This window comes from Callorhinus ursinus, unplaced genomic scaffold (assembly GCF_003265705.2).
Source record: "Callorhinus ursinus isolate GAN/ISIS: 27379988/994484 unplaced genomic scaffold, GSC_fseal_2.0 scaffold1, whole genome shotgun sequence".
In the NCBI taxonomy this organism is placed as follows: domain Eukaryota; kingdom Metazoa; phylum Chordata; class Mammalia; order Carnivora; family Otariidae; genus Callorhinus; species Callorhinus ursinus.
The window spans coordinates 23,907,950-23,928,792 of NW_027397063.1; the positions used below are offsets into that span (position 1 = coordinate 23,907,950).

At 36.3% G+C, this 20,843-nt stretch overlaps 1 protein-coding gene across 5 annotated transcripts in view; it reads right to left on the reverse strand.

Annotated features, from left to right (window-relative positions):
- ROBO1 (roundabout guidance receptor 1) overlaps nucleotides 1-20,843 on the reverse strand; it is a 1,122,251-nt gene that overhangs the window by 474,507 nt on the left and 626,901 nt on the right. For all 5 annotated transcript variants that reach the window (XM_073892039.1, XM_073892029.1, XM_073892010.1 and 2 more), the window contains exon 3: nucleotides 19,568-19,651. In XM_073892039.1, coding sequence (XP_073748140.1) covers nucleotides 19,568-19,651 — 84 coding nt within the window. The remainder of the gene's footprint in view (nucleotides 1-19,567; nucleotides 19,652-20,843) is intronic.

Sequence of the window (20,843 nt, forward strand, 5' to 3'; positions counted from 1 at the left end):
TGGAACCACAAAAGACACAAATAGTCAAAGCAATCTTTTTTTTTTAAATACATTCCTTTTTTTTTTTAAGATTTTTATTTATTTATTTGAGAGAGCAAGAGAGAGAGAGCATGAGCAGGGGGAGGGGAGGGGTAGAGGGAGAGGGAGAAGCAGACTCCCTGCTGAGCAGGGAGCCTGACTGTGGGGCTCGATCCCAGGACCCCAGGATCATGACCTGAGTGGAAGGCAGATACTAAACTGACTGAGCCACCCAGATGCCCCTAGTCAAATCAATCTTGAAAAAGAAAAGCAAACATGGAGACATCACAACTCTGGACTTCAAATTATATAACAAAGCTATAGTGATCAAGACAGTATGGTACTGGCACAAAATTAGACATGTAGATCAATGGAATAGATTAAAAAAACCCAGAAATGAACCCACAACTATATGGCTAGTTAATCTTTGCAAAGCAAAAAAGAATTTCCAATGTGAAAAAGAGAGTCTCTTCAACAAATGGTGTTGGGAAACTGGACAGCAACATGCAAAAGAAAGAAACTATACCACTTTCTTACACCATACACACACAAAAAAATTCAAAATGGATTAAAAAGCTAAATGTGAGGCCTGAAACTATAAAAATCCTAGAAGGGAATATAAACAGTAACTTCTTTGACATAAGCTGTAGCAACTTCCTACTAGATATGTCTCCTGAGGTAAGAGAAACAAAAGGAAAAATAAAATATTGGAACTATATCAAAATAAAAAGCTTCAGCATAGCAAAGGAAACAACACAATTAAAAGGCAACCTATGTGATGGGAAAAGATATTTGCAAATGACATATCTGATAAAGGGTTAGTATCCAAAATATATATAAGTGATATAACTCAACACCCCCCAAAACAAAGAATCCAATTAAAAAAATGGGCAGAAGACATGAATAGACATTTTTGCAAAGAAGACATACAGATGGCCAATAGATGCATGAAAAGTTGTTCATCATCACTTACTATCAGGGAAATTCAAATCAAAACTACCATGAGATATCACCTCACATCTGTCAGAATGGCTAAAATCAACAACACAAGAAACAACAGGTGTTATCGAGGAAGTGGTGAAAAATGAACACTTAGGCACTGTTGGTGGGAATGCAAACTGGTGCAACCACTCTGGAAAACAGTATGGAGCTTCCTCAAAAAGTTAAAAATAGAACTTCCCTATGATCCAGCAATCACACTACTGGGTATTTACCTGAAGAATACCAAAATACTAATTCAAAGGGATACATGCAACCCTATGCTTATTGCAGCATTATTTACAAGCCAAATATGGAAGCAGCCCAAGTGTCCATTGATTGATGAATGGATATCCAACTGTGTGGAATATCTATCTATCTATCTCACATCTTCTTTATCCATATATATATATATATATATATATATGGATATATATAAACACACAGTAGAATATTATTTATCCATATATAAAAATATATTTATGTTTATATAAATATTATATTATTAAACATTTATATATATATACACATACACACACACATTGGAATATTATTCAGCCATAAAAATGGAATGAAATCTTGCCATTTCCAATGACACAATGGAGCTACAGAGTATAATGCTAAGCAAAATAAGTCAAAGACAGACAAATAAGGTATGATTTCACTCGTATGTGGAATTTAAGAAACAAAACAAATAAGTAAAGGGAAAAGAGAGAGAGAGAAAGATCAAGGAACAGACTCTTAACTTAGAGAACAAACTGATGGTTACCAAAGAGGAGGTGGGTGGAGGGATGGGTGAGCTATGTGATGAAGATGAAGGAGGACACTTGTGATGAGCACAGGGTGATGTATGAAAATGTTGAATCACTATATGGTACACCTTAAACTAATATTGCACTGTATGTTCACGAACTGGAACTTAAACTGAACTTGCCAAAAAAGTTGTTTTAGCTGTAAAATACAGGTGTCTATTTAAAGGCACCATAAACTATTCCTGATATAACAATCAAATAACTCCTTACTATATGTGAGAATGCTAGCCTGATATGAAAGTATACCATAGAATTTTTATTTCATGTTCTGTTTAAGTAATCTTTATAACTTTGGTTTTAGTTGAATTGGTTGACTCTCATAGTTGCTTGCAAAGCAAATTTAAGTGAATATAGTATAAATGATAAAAACAATTATTAATTTTTATAAACTATTTTTTCTTTCATGCATTGAAAATTCTAAGATACATATGTATAAATGTCTCATTTTTGTAAGGCAGCAGAAGTAATGAGAATGTTGCAGCTACTTGTGTAAAAAAATGCACTTCTGTCATTGAAAGGTGGCCTTATTTTAACTTTTCTCAGCATTTCACTTGTTCACCTAGTCACTTTAAGCATTGATGAAAAAATCCTAATGCCCATTCAATTTTTACAAAGTTACTGTGTTATTCTAATACTTCCATTTGAATTAAGTACCAGAGAAATGTGTTAATTACAATAAAATGTTAATAATAGAATTTGTTTCCAGAAGCTTCTTTTCATCTCATTTTTATCTTAAAGACAGTCGTTAATTATTGAGTTCGATTCTGAATTTCTCCTTATACAATTTTTTCTCCTTGTACAACTACTATTGTTAATAGAAACAGATAAAAAAAAAGGTTAAAACTAAAAGGAACTATAAGTACACTAAAAGATGTGGGTGTCTCACCTCTGGTTAGTTCAGAATAGTGTCTTGGTTAAATTATAGAGTGAATGGTCTGAAGGATTCTCTTCAGAACATTGTCACTAATGAGGATTTTGGTGGCAAATCCCTATTCTGGAAATGGTAATTTTGTTCCATACAGTTCTTTGTGAAAGGACTTTGGGTGTCTCTGCTCATTCTTTTTAGTTGAAAACATCTAAAATTGTATTTGAAAAAAGATAATGAATGAACATGTGCTCATAATAATCATACACTCTATATATTTTAAATCATAAATAGAACGCAGTGTTTATGTAGCTCTTCATATTCTTGATCTTAAGGTATATCAGAGTGTCTCATTTTTTTTAAATAGAAAAGTCAGTTTCATGCATTTGTTTCTGGATTAAGTCTTTAAAAACTGAGGTCATGTCTGACCTGAAAGGACATTAAAATCCCAGCATATCAAACAAATATTTTACAAGACGTAAATCTTGGACAAAAGATCTTTTCTTCTTTCTCTTCGTTTGATTTTAACATGGCTGTGTCGATTTAGAGTGCTTTCTCCAAGTTCTATTACATATCGTTTTTAAAATGCAGATGGTAGCATAAAACGTATAACAAAGTAGGCCATGTTACATAATGGAATCTGGTAGAACTGCAATAATTCTTAAGAAATTAACATTAATAATTTTTTAAAACTCTGTAACCTCAAATTACGAAATATTTCCTACATGCAGAAAACAACACAAATAGAATAGACACTCATTTACATATCACATAAACAACTATTAAATTTTGCCACCTTTGTATTATATCCAATTTTAAAATAAAAACCAAAACGTACAGATATGGCTTTAGCTGTATCCCTGACCCTTCCCACTGGTCACTTTTCCCAGAGATAACTAGCATCTTAAAGCTGATGTAAATCATTCCCAGGCATGTCTTTATATTTTTACTACATATACATGGTTCTCTTATTTTGTCTGTAAAATTAAGTGTTATACTTAAGAAATTGATATATCATTATTACTAGTTTTAAAAATTTTTATAGAACCAACTGAATAGCACTAGAATAAAAATCACCTAGGCTGTTGCCTAGACTTCAATCTTTAAAATTGATTTAGGGGGAATAAAAAGCCCTTTATGTAACAGTTATTACGAAGTGTTCCATTTTTTTTCATGACCTTTGTTTCCCACTTGTATAATCATTTATACCGAAATTCATTAGCCTGCTCCTGAAGAGAAGCACTAAAGGCTATATAAGTGACCATGGGTTAATTGGATAACTGTGGTAATTTGAAAGCTTATACATGCTGACTTCACAATTATTAATAATACATGAAGCTTACTACGGATAACCCCTACCTTGGTATGGGAAGCAACTGAGACAGAGACTAGCTTCCTTGGATTTGATACTTCTGGCAAATCAGGAAAACTGCTGTAAGCTGTCTCTGACTCAGTTTCCTCATTTACAAAATAGCGATAATAAAGCGCACTCTGTCAGCTTTCATGAGGATTCTAGGAGAGGATGCCAAATAAACAGCACTAAGTGCACACCAGATGTATGTTGTCACAGTGAATGTGAATTGGGTAGACTTCATATTTTCAGAAATAATGTATAAGTTACTGGCTCATTGACACACTTGGAAGTATTAAATGCAAAGAATTTTCATTGCCATGTTGCTTCTTGATATCCTGTTTCTTGATTAAGTGAGACATAACAGCCTCACTGGTGGACTTCCTGAGCAAATCTCTCCTGTGGGTTATTTTATATTACTTTTTAGAGATTTATGTATTTATTTGAGAGAGAGAAAGAGAGTGGGCAAGTGGGGTAGGGGCAGAGCGAGAGGGAAAATCCTGAAGCCGATTCCGTGCTCAGCTTGGAGCCCAACATGGGGTTCCATCCCAGGACCCTGAGATCCTGACCCGAGCCAAAATCAAGAGTCCTCAGCTTAACCAACTGAGCCACCCAGGCTCCTCGCCCTGGGAGTTATTTTAAAGGCCCACCATCCCTTTTCCTGATGATTTTGTAAGCACCTAATTGCTGTATTAAATCCTTTCTTACTAAAGTGTCTAGAATAATTTTTGACTTCTTTGTCTTCAACTAGCCATCCAGTAGAGGCTAATGTCGGCCACAGGACCTTCAGGATGAGAACCTGGGATTTATTAACCGTATGATTTAAAGTGTGATTTGTGATTCCAACTGACTGAAACCTGAATGCAAGTAGGAAATGAGACCTTAGAGTAAATCTTAAAAGTTCACGTCACAACAAAACAAAAATTACCCGTGGTGATGGATGTTAACAAATATTGAGTCATATTGTGCACCTGAAACTAACATAATGTTATATGTCAATTACGTCTCCGTTAATTAAATAAAAATGCAAATACAAATAAAAAGGCGAAATGAGACCCTGGCTGTTTGTAGTATCAAGTGACATATGAGTACCACGATGTGTCACCTGTGGTCACACGGCATGGAGTTCCAGCTGAGGCAAGGCTTTGGTGATCTGAATGGTTCTTGCAGTAGGCTCTTATAACATTAATAAAGAATACAAGGACTTTGTGTGGGGGCTGTCTGCTTCTGATTGCATAGAATCATTCAGCAAAGTGATAAGATGCAGCATTTTAAATTCGTGGCTCAAGGCACAACCAGGGGCATAGAGAATGTCTGTTGACTTTTAGCCTCGGGGCCATTAGAGCTAAAATTCTGACTCAGTATTGCTGGAGTGGGGTCTTTCATGTGAAAATGTAGAGCACTGACTGGGGAAAGTGCAGGAACGTGGAAATGGAATGGCATTATATGGACGGTTTCAGATTACCTGAGCACTCCAAACCCCTCAGATTCCACTGATCTTTCCTTGCTAGCAGGTAGAGCCCTTTTTTCTCATCAGATGAAGCTGGATCTACCTTGCTTGGAGACTGTGAGGTAGTTGCAACGTTAAAGGATACCCCTTCACCCGGTACCCCACTCTAATGCTAATTATCTCCAAAGCAAAGATCAGATTCCCAACAGGTCACAGTCACAATACTTGGCCCAGGAAGAGAAGGCTTACTAGATTTTGCTAATTTATACCAACAGAAACCTGGAGAATATCTATGGAATATGATTCTAAATGTGCTGGACCAAAAAAAGGAGAAAGTTAATTTTAAAGTGACTGCATGTATTAATATGGTTGGATTTAACAGAGTTCTAGAATCAAAGGGCTAGTTTGAACAGCTGAAAGTGGTTCTAGCTGTATGCTTTGTATGGACTGAAACTTATACTCAAATGACATGTTTAGTAAATAAAATTTAGATGCCAGAAATTCTTTGGCATAACAGAGAAGGAGGAATGCACGTGGCTAGCAAGCACTTGACATGTGGCTAATCCAAATCAAGATGTCCTTTAAGTGTAAAATTGTGCAAAAATATGTAAACTATCTTAGTAATAATTTTTATGTGGATTACATATTGAAATAATATTTTATAATATTAAGTTAAACAAAATAGGATGTTAAAAACGATTTCATTTATTTCTTTTTACTGTGTTTTAAAATATGGCTTCTAGAACATTTAAAAGTAACATGTGCCTTACATCTGTGGCAGGCATTATATTTCTATTGTGCGGCTGCCGCTGAGGGGTTCAAATGTTTGAGTGGCTTTATCATTTGTGATATACTTACTCATCTTCTTACTCTGTCTTTTAGAAGGGCCCAGAAGACAATCCCTTTAACAAGGCATTCAGTACTACACTCGAGAGAGGAGCTCCTGTATCCTTAACAAGGTTGGTGTTTGTTCTCTGTAGGCTAATCATGAAGTTAGGAAGCACTGCCATTTTAATTAGCTCTGATCTTAGTGTAGATGATATGGTTATGGAGTGGCCAAGGCCAAACGCCAGCAGTTAACTACCAAAGACAGTGTGTACGGTTTTTCAGTAGTCAGTGAACTTCCAGTGATAATTTGTTATGGATTACAAATGGTGATTGCTTAGAAATAGTTGTGAAGTTACCAAAGTATAATTGAGTTTAAATTAAAAAAGAATCTAGGTGTGGTGAAAAAGACCTGACTTGAGTCACATGTTGGATAGTTATGGACCATCACCCAATGACCAGGTCATGAGCCCTTGCCCAATGCATAGGCTGGGAACCCCATAACCACAGGAAAGGCCAGGTAGTTGTGAAAAAGGACCACGTGATACCATCAAATTTATGTACTGTAAGTTTCTTTCTGGACTTCCCTAAAAGAAGTCTATTTATCAAGATGTCTGATTTAAAGAAAGTGAATGCAGACTATTTGATATATTAATACCCACAGATCAAGGGGCACCTGGGTGGCTCAGTTGGTCAAGCTTCGGACTCTTGATTTCGGCTCAGGTCATGATCCCAGGGTCATGGAATCAAGCACCTTGTCAAGCTCCATGCTCAGCGTGGAGTCTGATTGTCGCTCTCCCTCTCCCTCTGCCCCTCCCCACTGCTCATGCACATGCTCTCTCTCTCTCTCAGATGAATAAATAAATCTTAAAAAAAATTATCTACAGACCCAGAACACTATTGTATTTCATTAGTCATATGACTTAATTTTATCCAAAGTACATCTGCTGGTGTGCCTGAAAATTCATCTGTGGCAATCTTCCCAATTTTTGAATACAGAGCTGAATCAACAATTAGCAGAATAATACATTGTCTCCCTGATCCAATGAATAAGCACTTTTTTTTTAAATAGTAGGACGCCCTTAGAATTGCCACTTTATATAAAATTGAAAAATCAAATGAAATGCCATATCCTCTATGAAAACATAAGCCAGTTTGTGTCAGTTTCAAGGACTTAAAATATACAGTGGGTGTTTGTATTTGTACTTAATTATCCCAATTAAAGTTTCCTTTGTCCTGTACAAAAGAGAGGTTTCTGAGAATGACAATGATTACTGTATATTTAATCAGATGAAGATTTAAATGTTAAAGTCTCTTTACTAGAGAAAATCAGCAGAGACCATCACATACAAAAAATGCAGCTACTATTATAGCAAATGCATTTCTCTTTCTCCAGTAAATGAACAATACAAGAATAACCTTGCTTTCATTTTGGGAGGTATGGTCCTACATAGTCACTCTCTTATGTAAGGGCTACATTAACTCTCTCTCTTTGTTTCTCTGGAATCTTTATCACAACACTCTCACCAAACCAATGTCCTGGTCCACTGGATTGTTGAAATCTTGCTCATAGACCTTGGTGATCAGTAAGGAGCACTTTCTATGTCTTTGTAAGGCACATGCATTTCAAAGGATGGGAGATTTATCCCTTAAAAATTTACCTTTCTGCATACTATCCCTGTGAATTTGTGGGGTCAAGTCATGTCAGGATATTGTCATCAAAGTGAAAGAAAAATGGTTGCTCCTTGACCTACATTTTTCAGCAAAGTGTCTTCTTGCTGGGTATCTTTGGATAACAGAGGAAACATATACCGTATTTGGGTGAGTTATCCCTTCCTATTTGCCAACTACCCATAATGTTCCTCCTTTTGAGTGTGACCTAGAGTGAGAGAAGGCTGTTGTACCAATCCAGCTTGCACTGCACAACGGCTCTCTAATTTGGGCTATCTGACTGGGTAAATCCAATTGTGCCATGATGGGGACACTTATTTTGAGTTGCCTTGGGAATTTTATTTTTGCTTGTTATTTGCTTCTGGTCTTCTGATAGTAGAATCACAGCATAGAATGCCTATGGCTTTAGAGAAAAGCAATGACCTCTTTGGAAAACAATAAATTTTCTTTTGAAATCCAGTTTCTGTTTGGCAACTTGGGTCTAGGAGAGATTGCATTTCTGATTAAGGGAACATAAATTCCTCCCTGATTCATGCAACCATCATCAACTGGGTGATGTTTGATCCTCTAAGTCAGAAAGTTAGGTATGCACAGCAGCATAACATCGTCAAGGGGAATTGACATTGACAGAGCAAGATGAGGCTCAATCAGTTTCTGAAAGCACAAAATGTTGTACGTGCAAGTAGCTCCCATTTGTGATGCATGTGTTCCTGCTAATTGCCACCTCTTCCTTGATCCATACACATGGCTACATGGGGTGTTTCTCATTATCAGTTGACAGGGGAAAATACTAAGCTGGATACTCATTCAGTTTCTGCCTCATGTGTTGGCATTGGTTGGAAGTGGACTGCTGCTGCATTGTATCTCATAGAGGAGTACCATGAAGGACAATAGGGAAAGTAAAGCCTTACTGTGGGAAGAACTTCAAGTGATATGACTGGTCATCCATTTTACCTGGAAGGAGAGTTGATGAGAGATATATGGACCTAGACTGATTCAGGAATAGTAGCTAAAAGGTGGAATGGATGTTTGGGGTGTGAGAAGGGAGAAGTTTGAAGAATACAAAACAAGAAAATCTGGGCAAAAGACTATGAGATGGACCCTTTGAAATGAATTCAGAATTGATATGGGTGTGCTGGGTGAACACTTAGAAATGAGCATGTGTTGCATAGGAATCTTTTCATAAACAGGTAGCAATGTTGACCCAGATGTCATTCAGCTCTTCCTCCTCTGTCCCACTGCTTGCACAATTGGCTCATGAATAGTGTGTTCAGGTAGGACGAAGGGAAGTTTTGTGTGGGTTTAAAAACAGTATTACTTTCAACAAAACTGAATGGCCACCAATACTGCTGACAGCCCAATCTGCCCATAGAATAATGCTGAACCATCTGTATGATGCAATAGCATATGAGGTCCATTCTGCCAACTTGGTGGTAGAATAATTATATTGAACTCCTTTCTTCATGGGGGTGGGAGAAGTGATATATCTTTGCTGGAATAGATCTATGAATGAATTATTCCCTTCCCACCATGCTTTTGCCAGACCCACCACCTGTGCAATTACTCTATGCCTTGGTCTATATCAATTTATCATGCATAAATTGGCTTTTGAACAAAGAAATTATTTTTCAGCAATGAATTGAAAGAAAGGACTGAGTATAGGCTTCTGTAACAGTGGAATGATCAAACTGAATATTCAGTATATTTAGTTATGGAACCATTTGGGTGCCTTATGAAATTACGTTTCTTTCCTCAAGGAAGGGGCAAATGTTCTGAACCAATGACAATTTCCTTGTTTCTTTATTGCTAGTCTGGTAGTGATTAGTGTTGTTCTCCAAGTATTTCTATCTCTACCCCCTCCAAGTGCCATGGTAGGATTGCATTTCCTATTCTGTTGGCTAGGTGTGTCCATGTGACTTTCTCTGGATGAATAAAAGAGCAGAAGTCACTTCTGTGCAGAAACTGTTAAAGTCAGTTCATGATTATTCTTATTGCTACTATAATCATGGAAGCCTGTGTCATGGTGGCATATTGTTAGCCTGGGGAATCTGAATTATGTTGAAGAGCACTGTGTCATGCCTTAGTGAAACATATATTTTTGTTGTGTTGCCTTGGGACACTTATTTTGAGTTGGCTTGGGAATTTTATTTTTGCTTCTTATTATACTATTACTTGCTATAGTACTCACCTATAGCTGTGATACCAACATGTAGCTGATTCAAAAGTTTCTTTGTAGCAATGTAAAATAATAGTAGAATGTTTTATTTTTAGAGCAAACGCTTATGTACTGATTGCATAGCCCTCTAAGTATTAACTTTTGGACATGAGCTAAAGTTAGACTAATGTCCATGAACTATGAAAAAAAATCCTATAGGAATAAATGTAAGGATTAAAAATGGTCATTGCCTAAAATTATCTCTAAAAATTAGAGTTTAGGAAGAGTTAGCCAATTATCTTTTAGTTTCCAAAAAATTAGTCACCAAATATTATTTCCTTTTTATGAATCAGAAAAATCCAAAACAAAAAAGCAGGGTGATTTGCATAGGACCACAGCAGAAAGTAAAGTAGTGCAGGAATGAGACTCCACCCTTGACCATGTCCTGACAGCTTCTGACTGGAAGTCTAGTGTCACGCCGTTGACATGTACTGCTCAGAAGGCTTTGGGCCTGTGGCATATCTTTCCAGGTTAGTAGGGAGTCATTTCTTTCCTTCTTTTTTTTTTTTAAGATTTTATTTATTTATTTATTTATTTATTTATTTATTTGAGAGAGAGAATGAGAGAGAGAGAGAGAGAGCATGAGAGGGGGGAGGGTCAGAGGGAGAAGCAGACTCCCCGCGAAGCAGGGAGCCCGATGCGGGACTCGATCCCGGGACTCCAGGATCATGATCTGAACCGAAGGCAGTTGCTTAACCAACTGAGCCACCCAGGCACCCCTCCTTCTTTTTTAAACAAATGTATTTATAAGAGAGAGAGAGAGCACAAGCAGGGGGAGCGGCAGGGAGAGGGAGAAGCAGGCTCTCCACTGAGCAAGGAGGCTGATGAGGGACTAGATCTCAGGACCCTGGGATCATGACATGAGCTGAAGGCAGACGCTTAACCAACTGAGTCACCCAGGTGTCCCAGTAGGGAGTCATTTCTAAAGCCAGGCCTCTATAAGCATTGTGAAGAATAGTTAAACTAAAATATTGTCTTGCATAAATTGCTGGTTAAATAAAGATTCTTATTGAATTGTCAAGATACTAAGGTATTTGCTTTACGGAGATGCTATGACATAGGGATTTTTTTTAATTAAAATTTCTTTTAAAAACTTTTAATCTGAATTCCTTACTATCTACAGGTGTTCTGTTTTCGGGACATCAGCATACTTAAAGAATGCCTGTTTACTTGATTTTTCTGAGTATGTTTACTTATCTCCATATGTCTAAAAATTGCACTTTGGATATATTTTAAAAATATGTCTTTCAAAAATTCAAATCAAAACTATTCGTAAAAAGTATTTTTCTACTTGAATTTCTAATTAAAGTAAAATGAAATGCAATTTTACTATAAAAATCAAGGCTTTTCCATTTTATAAAAATTCAGAGACTGTACTCTTTGTTCCCACACCATAGAAAATCAACATATTTAACTGCAAAGTTTTCCACACTGAAAATATTATCAAATACTAAGTATAATAGTCCATGCTTTAGTCAACATCTTTTTGGAATGATTTAAATTTCCAAAATGTTCATGAAAAATTCTAGAATTAGCGTTAGTGTCACTAATGTGAGGACAACATAAAATTTGCTTAATTCTTAAAAAAGATTTATTATTTTAAAGAGAGACAGCGCATAATTAGGGGTGGAAGGGCAGAGGAGGGAGAGAATCTCAAGCAGACTCCACACTGAGTGCAGAGCCCTATGTGGGACTCTATGTCACCACCCTCAGATCACGACCTGAGCTGACACTAAGAGTTGGACACTCAACTACTGAGCCACCCAGGCACCCCATAATTTGCTTACTTTTTTAAAAATAATTGAGATAAACTGCTTTAAACTCTTCTTTCATAGAATCCTATTGTCATTAGAGTTCTGCTTACTTCTTAATGCTCAAATCTACTTGAAGCTTCCGTGTCCCATGTCCCTTAAGCTTTGGAAAGACAGATGTAGGCATATCCACTCTCTATTGTCAATAACTGTGAAAATGAAACCATTTTTTTCCTTTTCCTCTCAATTCAAGAAGATTTCTGGAGTATAATAGATAAATTTAACCCATGATCCCAATCTTCTGTCTCATTTGCTTCCTTTCACATTTTTGAGAATTGGCAAAATTGCCTAATAATTGAGGTCATGCAAAACAAATTACAAATTTGATGGCTTTATAATTCTGGGGGAAAAAACATGTATCTCTTTTCCTTAACTACTTCAGACTAACTCAGTGGTTAACTTGATGTGATATTACATATTATTCCCAGTATGCAACTATAGCAAGTAGAAATTGCTTAATTTATTATTTTAAGAAATGTTTTTATTTTTTAAAGATTTTATTTATTTGAGGGGGAGGGGAAGGAGCAGAGGGAAAGAGACAAGCAGACTCCCTGCTGAGCATGGAGCCCCCATGTGGGGCTTGATCCCACCACCCTGAGATCATGACTTGAACCAAAATCAAGAGTCGGAAACTTAATTGACTGAGCCACCCAGGCTCCCCAAGAAGTGTTTTTAAATTTCTTGTTATAAACAAATTAATTCACAATTAATGCACAAGTTGGCAAACAGCATGTTAATGTGGAGGCACCAGATATGATGATCCAGATAGGAGTCATGTGTGATGTTAATTTTAACAGAGTTTAGATCTTACATACCTTCATGTACCTAGTACAAGGTTCTCCCCAGAGCAGATACTCAATATGTGAATTTTGTTTAATTAAATGAATAAATGATAATCCAGATATTTCATAGAGAGTAAGATAGGCATTTTATATGAACTTGTAAATTAGCATGTTATTTTCTAGATCCAAATATAAGGTACTTTAGGGGAACCTGAGTGGCTCAGTCAGTTAAGAGTCTGACTTCAGCTCAGGTGGTGATCTTAGGGATGGAGCCCCATGTGGGGTTCCCTGCTCAGCGGGGAGTTTGCTTCTCCCTCTCCCTCTGCCCATCCCCTCCTCCTGCTCTTTCTCTCTCTCTGTCTCAAATAAATAAATAAAATCTTTTTAAAAATGTATATGTAGGGGCACCTGGGTGGCTCAGTTGTTAAGTGTCTGCCTTCCATTCAAGTCATGGTCCCAGCGACCTGGGATGGAGCCCTGCATCTGGTTCCCTGCTCAGCGGGAAGCCTGTTTCTCCCTCCCCCACTCCCCCTGCTTGTGTTCCCTCTCTCGCTGTGTCTCTGTCAAATAAATAAATAAAATCTTAAAAAAATAAATAAAAATTTAAAAAGTATATGTTACCACTAAACTATAGTGTTAGTTTTATTTTATTCTGCAGTTTATTTCCTGTACTTTCTTGTTTCCTAGCAATTCTGTTAAGTATTTTAAGTTAGAAAAAACACTAAAAATTGGATTTAGGAGACACTAAGTTTTTATTGCTAAATATCTGTACTATCTTGGTTAAATCATGACAGCTATAAGGGTTTTCGTTTGTTCACCTGTAAACTCATGATTTTTATGTAGATTTCTAAAACTTTATCCATATTTTGGGAGCTGCAGACATATAGTAGAAAAAGCAGTTGACTAGAATCAGAAAAATTAGCTTGAAATCTCAATTTACAAAGCTCTGAATATTGGAGAATGAGAAAGAGTTTTCAGAAATTTAACATGTAATAAACACAAAATATTTCTAAAAGCATTGATAGACAATAAATATCAAGGATGTTTCCCAGAAAAAGAGAGAGAAGGAGGAAAACCAAGAAACAGATTCTTAACTATAGAGAACAAACTGATGGTTACCAGAGGGGAGGTAGGTGGGGGGATGGGTTAAATGGGTGATGGGGATTAAGGAGTGCACTTGTGATGAGCACCCGGCATTGTATTGAAGTGTTGAATCACTATATTGTACATCTGAAACTAATATTATACTATATGGTAACTAACTGGAATTTAAATAAAAACTTAAAGAAAAGAATATTTCCCAGAAAGTTGGAAGGAAAATGACAAATAATTAGAAATTAGGAATGAAAAGAAACTTAATGAATCAACCTAAGAGATCCACTGCCTAACAGCAATTCCAAAGGGCAGCAGACAATGCAGAGATTGGCATTCTCAAAAAATAATTTAAGGACATTTCCCATAATGGAGATAAATGATTCTCCTATTTGCAAGGCCCCTCAAGTACCCAGCATAAGGAAGAAATAAACAACAAACAAAAATGGACAAGCTACCGCAAAGCACGTCAGAGTAAAACTTCTTTATTTTTGATGTTTTTTAAAGTTCTATTATGATGTGCTTTCTGGAGACAAGGCTTCTGTTAACAAGGAGATAAACCAGAAAAGAGGAAACCATGAGATTTAGGAAATAGGAGATCCACCAAAAACAAGTGATGAAAAAAGTCTGAGGTCTAGAGAGAAACTATTCATTTTGGGATAAAAACATGGAGTATTCAACGAGGAAGATATCTGGAAAAACCTCAGGCCATTGGAATATTAAATAAGATTAAGCATTTAGGAAGTTTAAAAATGCAATTAACTGTAGAAAATAATCTCATACAAAGAAAGAATAACATGTAATTGCAATTATAGTATTTTACTTGGCTCTGTAGTAGATTCACCTAGGGAAAATTTGCTTTGTCATGCCAATATAAACTGTTAATTCAACAAAGAATGTGCTAGCAAGAGAATGGGTAAAAGAAAATGTCTAAAACTGACAAATCAAGAATTATTTGTGGATGTATATTATTTAAAATAGAAAACTATCAGAAGACACATCTGAAAGAGAAAGAAAAGTCGTTAAGGGATGTGGGTTCAAGGATAGGAAGATGAATTAGGACTCCCTTGTTTTTGTTTAAAGCTTTTGTCCTATTTGATTTTTTTTTTAGAAAATATGTGCATCTGTTAGTGTGATAATAATGGATCTAGGATAAGAACTAGCAGAGCCCTAAAATATTGGTGACCACAACAGTGGTGTTGCATAGGAGCATGGCTGAGCTATTTAATATCTGCGTGCTCAAATGTAGCTTATAGCCACAACCTCAACAACCTCTCATAACCTCTGTAATGTTGGAGAAAGTATAATTAATTTGGGACTGTTTCTATCCTAGAGTACCGAGGCAGACATTAGGCACTGTTGCTTTTAATAATGGCCCCTTCCCAAGAGAGCGGTAATGAGGATTAAATGAGTTACTGTATGTAAAGTGTTCAGAAAATTGTACGGCATACATGAAGTGATAATAAGGGCTGGTTATTAGTATCAATATATACATTTGTAAAAATGCACGTGCCATGATGGAAATTTTGTTTGGTCTTAATTGTGAATCTATGTAATTAAGAATGTAGAGGGACAGAAGAATCAATGTTGTCATCAATTCATAATTATTTGTCAAGATTTCAAAACATGAGGCAAAATATGTTTTGGGGGTTGCTATTCGAGTGGATATAGACAAACACACTAATTTGTCCAAGATTTTTTTTTTAATAAGAGAGCATATATTTTGTCTCTTTTTAAGCAGAATTATAACCAAACTTTACTTGGAAGTAGTATTACGAAGTAGAAGACTCTATTATGCCTGTTTGAAATGACTCTGGGATTTCTGATATTCCATGGCCAGATTTTAACTTAAATTGATACCTACATGAATCTGATAATTATTCAGTTTTAGGATTTTTAAATTTGCATTGAGCTTTGCTTCCATCATACTACTGTAAATACAGAAGTCTAATCCTTAAAACAGACCTGTGGAGATAGGGGATATTATTTTATTTTTAGTATGTAAAATGGGGACAAACGATATATTTTAGACATTATAAATAAAATTTACAGACTTTTTTTGGTACTCAGAAAAAAACAGATAAAGTTAATTTCTTTTCTAATTAATAATTACTGCTTTCTAAAAGATTAAGAATGCTACTAGTATGTCAGTAGCTCTCACTTATTCCCTGACTTTTTATGTATCAATAAACTTCTCTTCAAATTTTTTGTCACTAAAGATCTACATGGATTATATGTATTTTTCAGACATTTAAATATTCTTAAACATGTAATTTTTTTCGTATTCGTGAAATCCCATATGCACTTCCAGAAGTCAAAAACAACGTACTCTTTTCAGGTGCTCCTTTAAAACAATCATTGATTACAATCCAACCTCTTTGGAATGATGTGTGTCTGACCACACAAAGTGCTGATTTGAAACCCCATCTTACTTGTTCTCTCAACAAAGGTATATACTATGAATGTTAAATAATCCCCAATATTTATGAAATGCTTGGTTAAACAGGAAATGGTCTACATGTCTAAATAATGGACAAGTCCACTTTAATAACACATCACCGTGCCACCCGAGAAATTGCTCTCCATTCGTAGATCAGTTAAAGAGAGACTGAAATGTTCTCAAATCTTACCTGGCTTTATAATATTGTGACTGATGATGGTAAGGAGAAAAGGAATCGAAAAGGAATACTTATACCATTTAGATAAGTATGGCATATGGTTTAATCAGCACGTACTATTCATAAGAGGTTACCATTCATTGACTAGATCATGAATAAAAATATTAATTTATGTGTATGATCTGAGATCCATGGATTCTACTTTGTTGGGCCAATTTGATAGTGATGGTCCCAAATGGTTTGAGTAGTAGAGCAGATGCAGCGACAAATCAGCTTGCAGTGAAATTATACTCTTTGTATGGTCAAAAAAGAGAATTGGGAGGGCACGAACATGAATTTCAGTGAACTGGTGATTTCCTTTTGGGACTGTTTCATGTTCCCTCCAAAGTGTTTTTGAGAATTGTACAGATTCCTCCGGGAAGCTTTTCTTCTTTAAATACACGAGTGTTAGGGGAAGAGAGAAAAGTCTCACTCGCCAGCTCAATGAAGTGAAACAACATGTACTACAAAATAAACATCTGGTACATACAATTTTCACAGTCATTTTGTGATATTGTGCAAAATATATAGACCCCTCAAATAATATCTGATATATACATTTACCCAGCAACTAACTCATATCAATGATTTATTTGATAACTGCTTTGTATATCCTCTATGTTGCTTAATATTTCTATTTTATTTCTAACAGTGTTCTTGCTGCTATATCCAGAGTTACTAAACTCCAGATATACCATAGACAATTTACATTAAATATGTAAAAATGTTCCTGAGCAGATAGACCATCTTACTTCCTTCTGAACTGAATTTCCTCTAATATAAAGATTTTATCAACTTAATTTCATATGATCAGAGTAAAGGGAATTCACACACACACACACACACACACACACACTTATTCACACATACTCGCACATATGGACACAAAATAAATCTATTGGTAGTTTCATGTAATACTTTGCACCTCAGAGCTGAGATCTTTATAATTGTTATCAAGCAGACAAAAACCATTTTTTTCCTATTTAATTTTTCTTATCACTTCCAGAGGAGGTTTTAATGAGCAAAGAAATGGTCAATATGCAAGTGAAAGAGACAAATAGCATCTTTAATTCATATAGTAGAAAAAAGGTTCCTGACTAATCAAGAGTTTACTGAAACAAAATATCCAGAATGACTTCCTTTGATACTAGAGTTCACAAGCAGTTATAGTTTCAGGAACAAAATTATTCAGAAGATTGTTTTCCAGTCACATCACATTAATGTGCTGCTTTAATTAGTTCCCTTGTAGAATATAAAGATAATTTTATGAGTTCATTACCTCATAATAATTCATCTGATATGCTTAATAGCAGAAATCTGAATACTGATTAACCTAATGAGGAAAAATAAACAGAAATAAAAAATGTTTTAAATGCTACATTTAGTCTTAAATGTATTGTTATTCAAGTTCTCTTAATTCAATGCTCCAACATGATTTATGCATTGGAGATATATAATTTTCAGGAAATCCATAAAAGACAAAGAGCAAACCCTATTAGTGTATCTAAACAATGCAGTTGTTTAGACTGGGTGAGCACAAGGGAATACAACTAGGAGGCACTGGCAAATGAGGGTGCCCATGAGAAAGAACACTACCTCCAATGCCTCCTTTCATACCGAGGAACTTCCTTGGTATTTATGGTATTAAGAAAGGACCTTTACAACTCTTGTGCTAGCTAAGTTTCTGGAAAAGTATCATACCGGCTCCCTCACCATCTCACCACCAATGGGCTTTGATTTGTCCTTTAATCTCAGTTCTCAGGTGAAAGATAAGAGAAAAATGAGAATGAGTCATCCATAAGACTAAAATAAGTAAAATAAATACTAAATTATTTATAAAGATGTTATTCATTTTGGTACTTATTCCAACTGTTTAAAACCTGAAATTGCGTAAAGGGGAGATAATATTGGAGAAAATTATTTCTATGAAAATAGCGAGGCTGCTTCTAAAGTAAAGTAGCAGTTTATTATTTTATACAATGTGAAACGTGGCTGTTGGATTAGTCTCTTTCTGACAGTCATCTGTAAGATTGTAATGATACATAAGACTTCTCCATTATCTTTAACTCCAATTGCCTCAACATGCGCACGTGCGCGCACACAGACCCACACACAGACCCACACACACACACACACACACACACACACACCCCTATCCACAGCCCACAACCTAGCAGTCTATAGAGAACTGTGCTAATAAGAACTAATGAAAAGAACATAATAAATAGGTGCTGTTACACGACCTCTATTACATCATTATCTGATTCAATGGGCTATAAGTGATGTATTTTATTCTTTGCCTTTATCTAAAGTTGCAGTCAAATTCTCTCAGATGTGTAACTTACGTGTTTATATTTAGAACTACACTTACAAATTCTGCATGAAACATTTATATATTTCCAAAGCAATCATTCTTAGACATTCATAATATGAATTATTTCCAACACATCCAATTAGTTAATTTTCACTTTAATGCCAGTGTATGCATGCATCTACTTAAAACATGGTTCATAGATAAGGTAACAATAAGTCCATGCAAACACAATCCTGAGATATAAGTTGGTAATTATGATTGCATTACTCTTGTTAAGAGTTTGCTTTCTGTTGTTTATAAGACTACCAGCATAACCAAAACAAACAAAAACTACAGATAATTTTGAAACCCAATACTTGCAGATAGTCTTATTTCTTTAATATTTAGTCAAATATTAAACCTCTAAGATAATATTACATTATCTGTCTAAACAAGTTAGCAATGTCACAGTTTCAGGTTGAGAAAGCAATCTTTTTATATTAAAAATAGACAACAAGAAAACATGCAGTGTTTATGTTAAATTTCTTTTCCCCAAAGAGTTGACTTGAGCGAGATGACCTCCCAGCTGGAGAATGAAGTCTGGAAAATGAGGACCAGAAGTTGTAGTGGTTGTTAGCGGGAAGCAGGGATGAGGAGATAATTTTACACAGGTGGTTGATGATTGATGGAGGTGGAGGCATTTTAGGAGGCACGGACAGTTAGTATTTGGGAAAGAAAACACTCTACCTGTGTAGCCCAGCGAATTGTCATCATTATCAGAGGTGGGGATTGGCGTCCCGTTGTCGTTCCCCCTCTCTAGGTCCTCAGGGTCTGTCGGAAACAACACCAGAGCTGCTGATGGGGTCACAGGAGTAAGGGTAGTTGCCATTTCGATCACAGCATGTCCAGACACAAGTAAATCCACATGTGACAGAAAAACACACAGGGACAACACACAGCACACTTCCTCCTTGTCCCTCCTGCAGCATACTAAGCCGCATGGACGTCTCAGCATCCTGGCTTACAGTTTCTACTCCTTCTCCTTAATTTCCCTAATTCTCGGCTCTGCCTGCACCTTTGCTGCACTTCAAAGCTGGCGGAGGGCTCTGACTGCCCTCTGTGAGGCCGCCAGCAGGACTGAGGGAGCATATGGAGGAGCGAGAGGGCAGGGTGGCTGAATGCTAGCATTGCTAATTTTCCACCTTATTGTTAATCAAAGCTATTGACTGTGATCACTCCCCATCATCGCTTCATCTCCTGCCAATTACAGGCTCAAGGGACTGTACCTCATATGGGGGGGGGGAAGGGAGGGTGTGGGGAAAAATAGGGTCTTGTCAAATAACAGGGTGGATGATAAAAATGTCATACTTCTCCTGAGCAACAGTAAAGAAAGCAGTGTGCATCACCGCATCCTTCGGAAGGCGACAATTTGTCATCTTAAAGGACGGAGTTAAATTTACTGAAACGAAGGCATAAGTAAAACAACACTTAACTTCGGACATTTCGGGTTGGATATTTTAAAAGCTCCCCAATTGCTCGAGATTCTATATCACAACCGTCCAGATAAGTATTTTCCTTCCCTTACTCTTGTTTGTCTTGAATAAAAGGAATGCTTTTTATGCTTTTCGCATTGTACGTGGATTTTCCTATGGAGAATTTTAGAAATGAGGCTAAGCACAGTGACACTCAAGTTCTAATATCCAGAAACTGAGTTGCAGCCTAAATACATACAGAAGCCCAACGACACCACGACTAATTTCCCGAGTGCTCAGTTACGGTGTATGTCATATCTATGTGTGTTCGATAAATATGAACAGAGTATCTAGCTTCTTGGCTGATGGCAGACACAGACACAATAAAAGCCAAAAGCCAAGTGTGTACCTCCTAAATCGAATACCGTAGAGTCATAGGTCCTTCATGTTGAGGGGTTCTGCAGGCTTTTTATCACCTTAAACAGCATCTACAGAGAATTTCTCGGTCTGAGCAGTGAAGGGGCACAGCTGTTTACTCGAGGAAAAAAGTA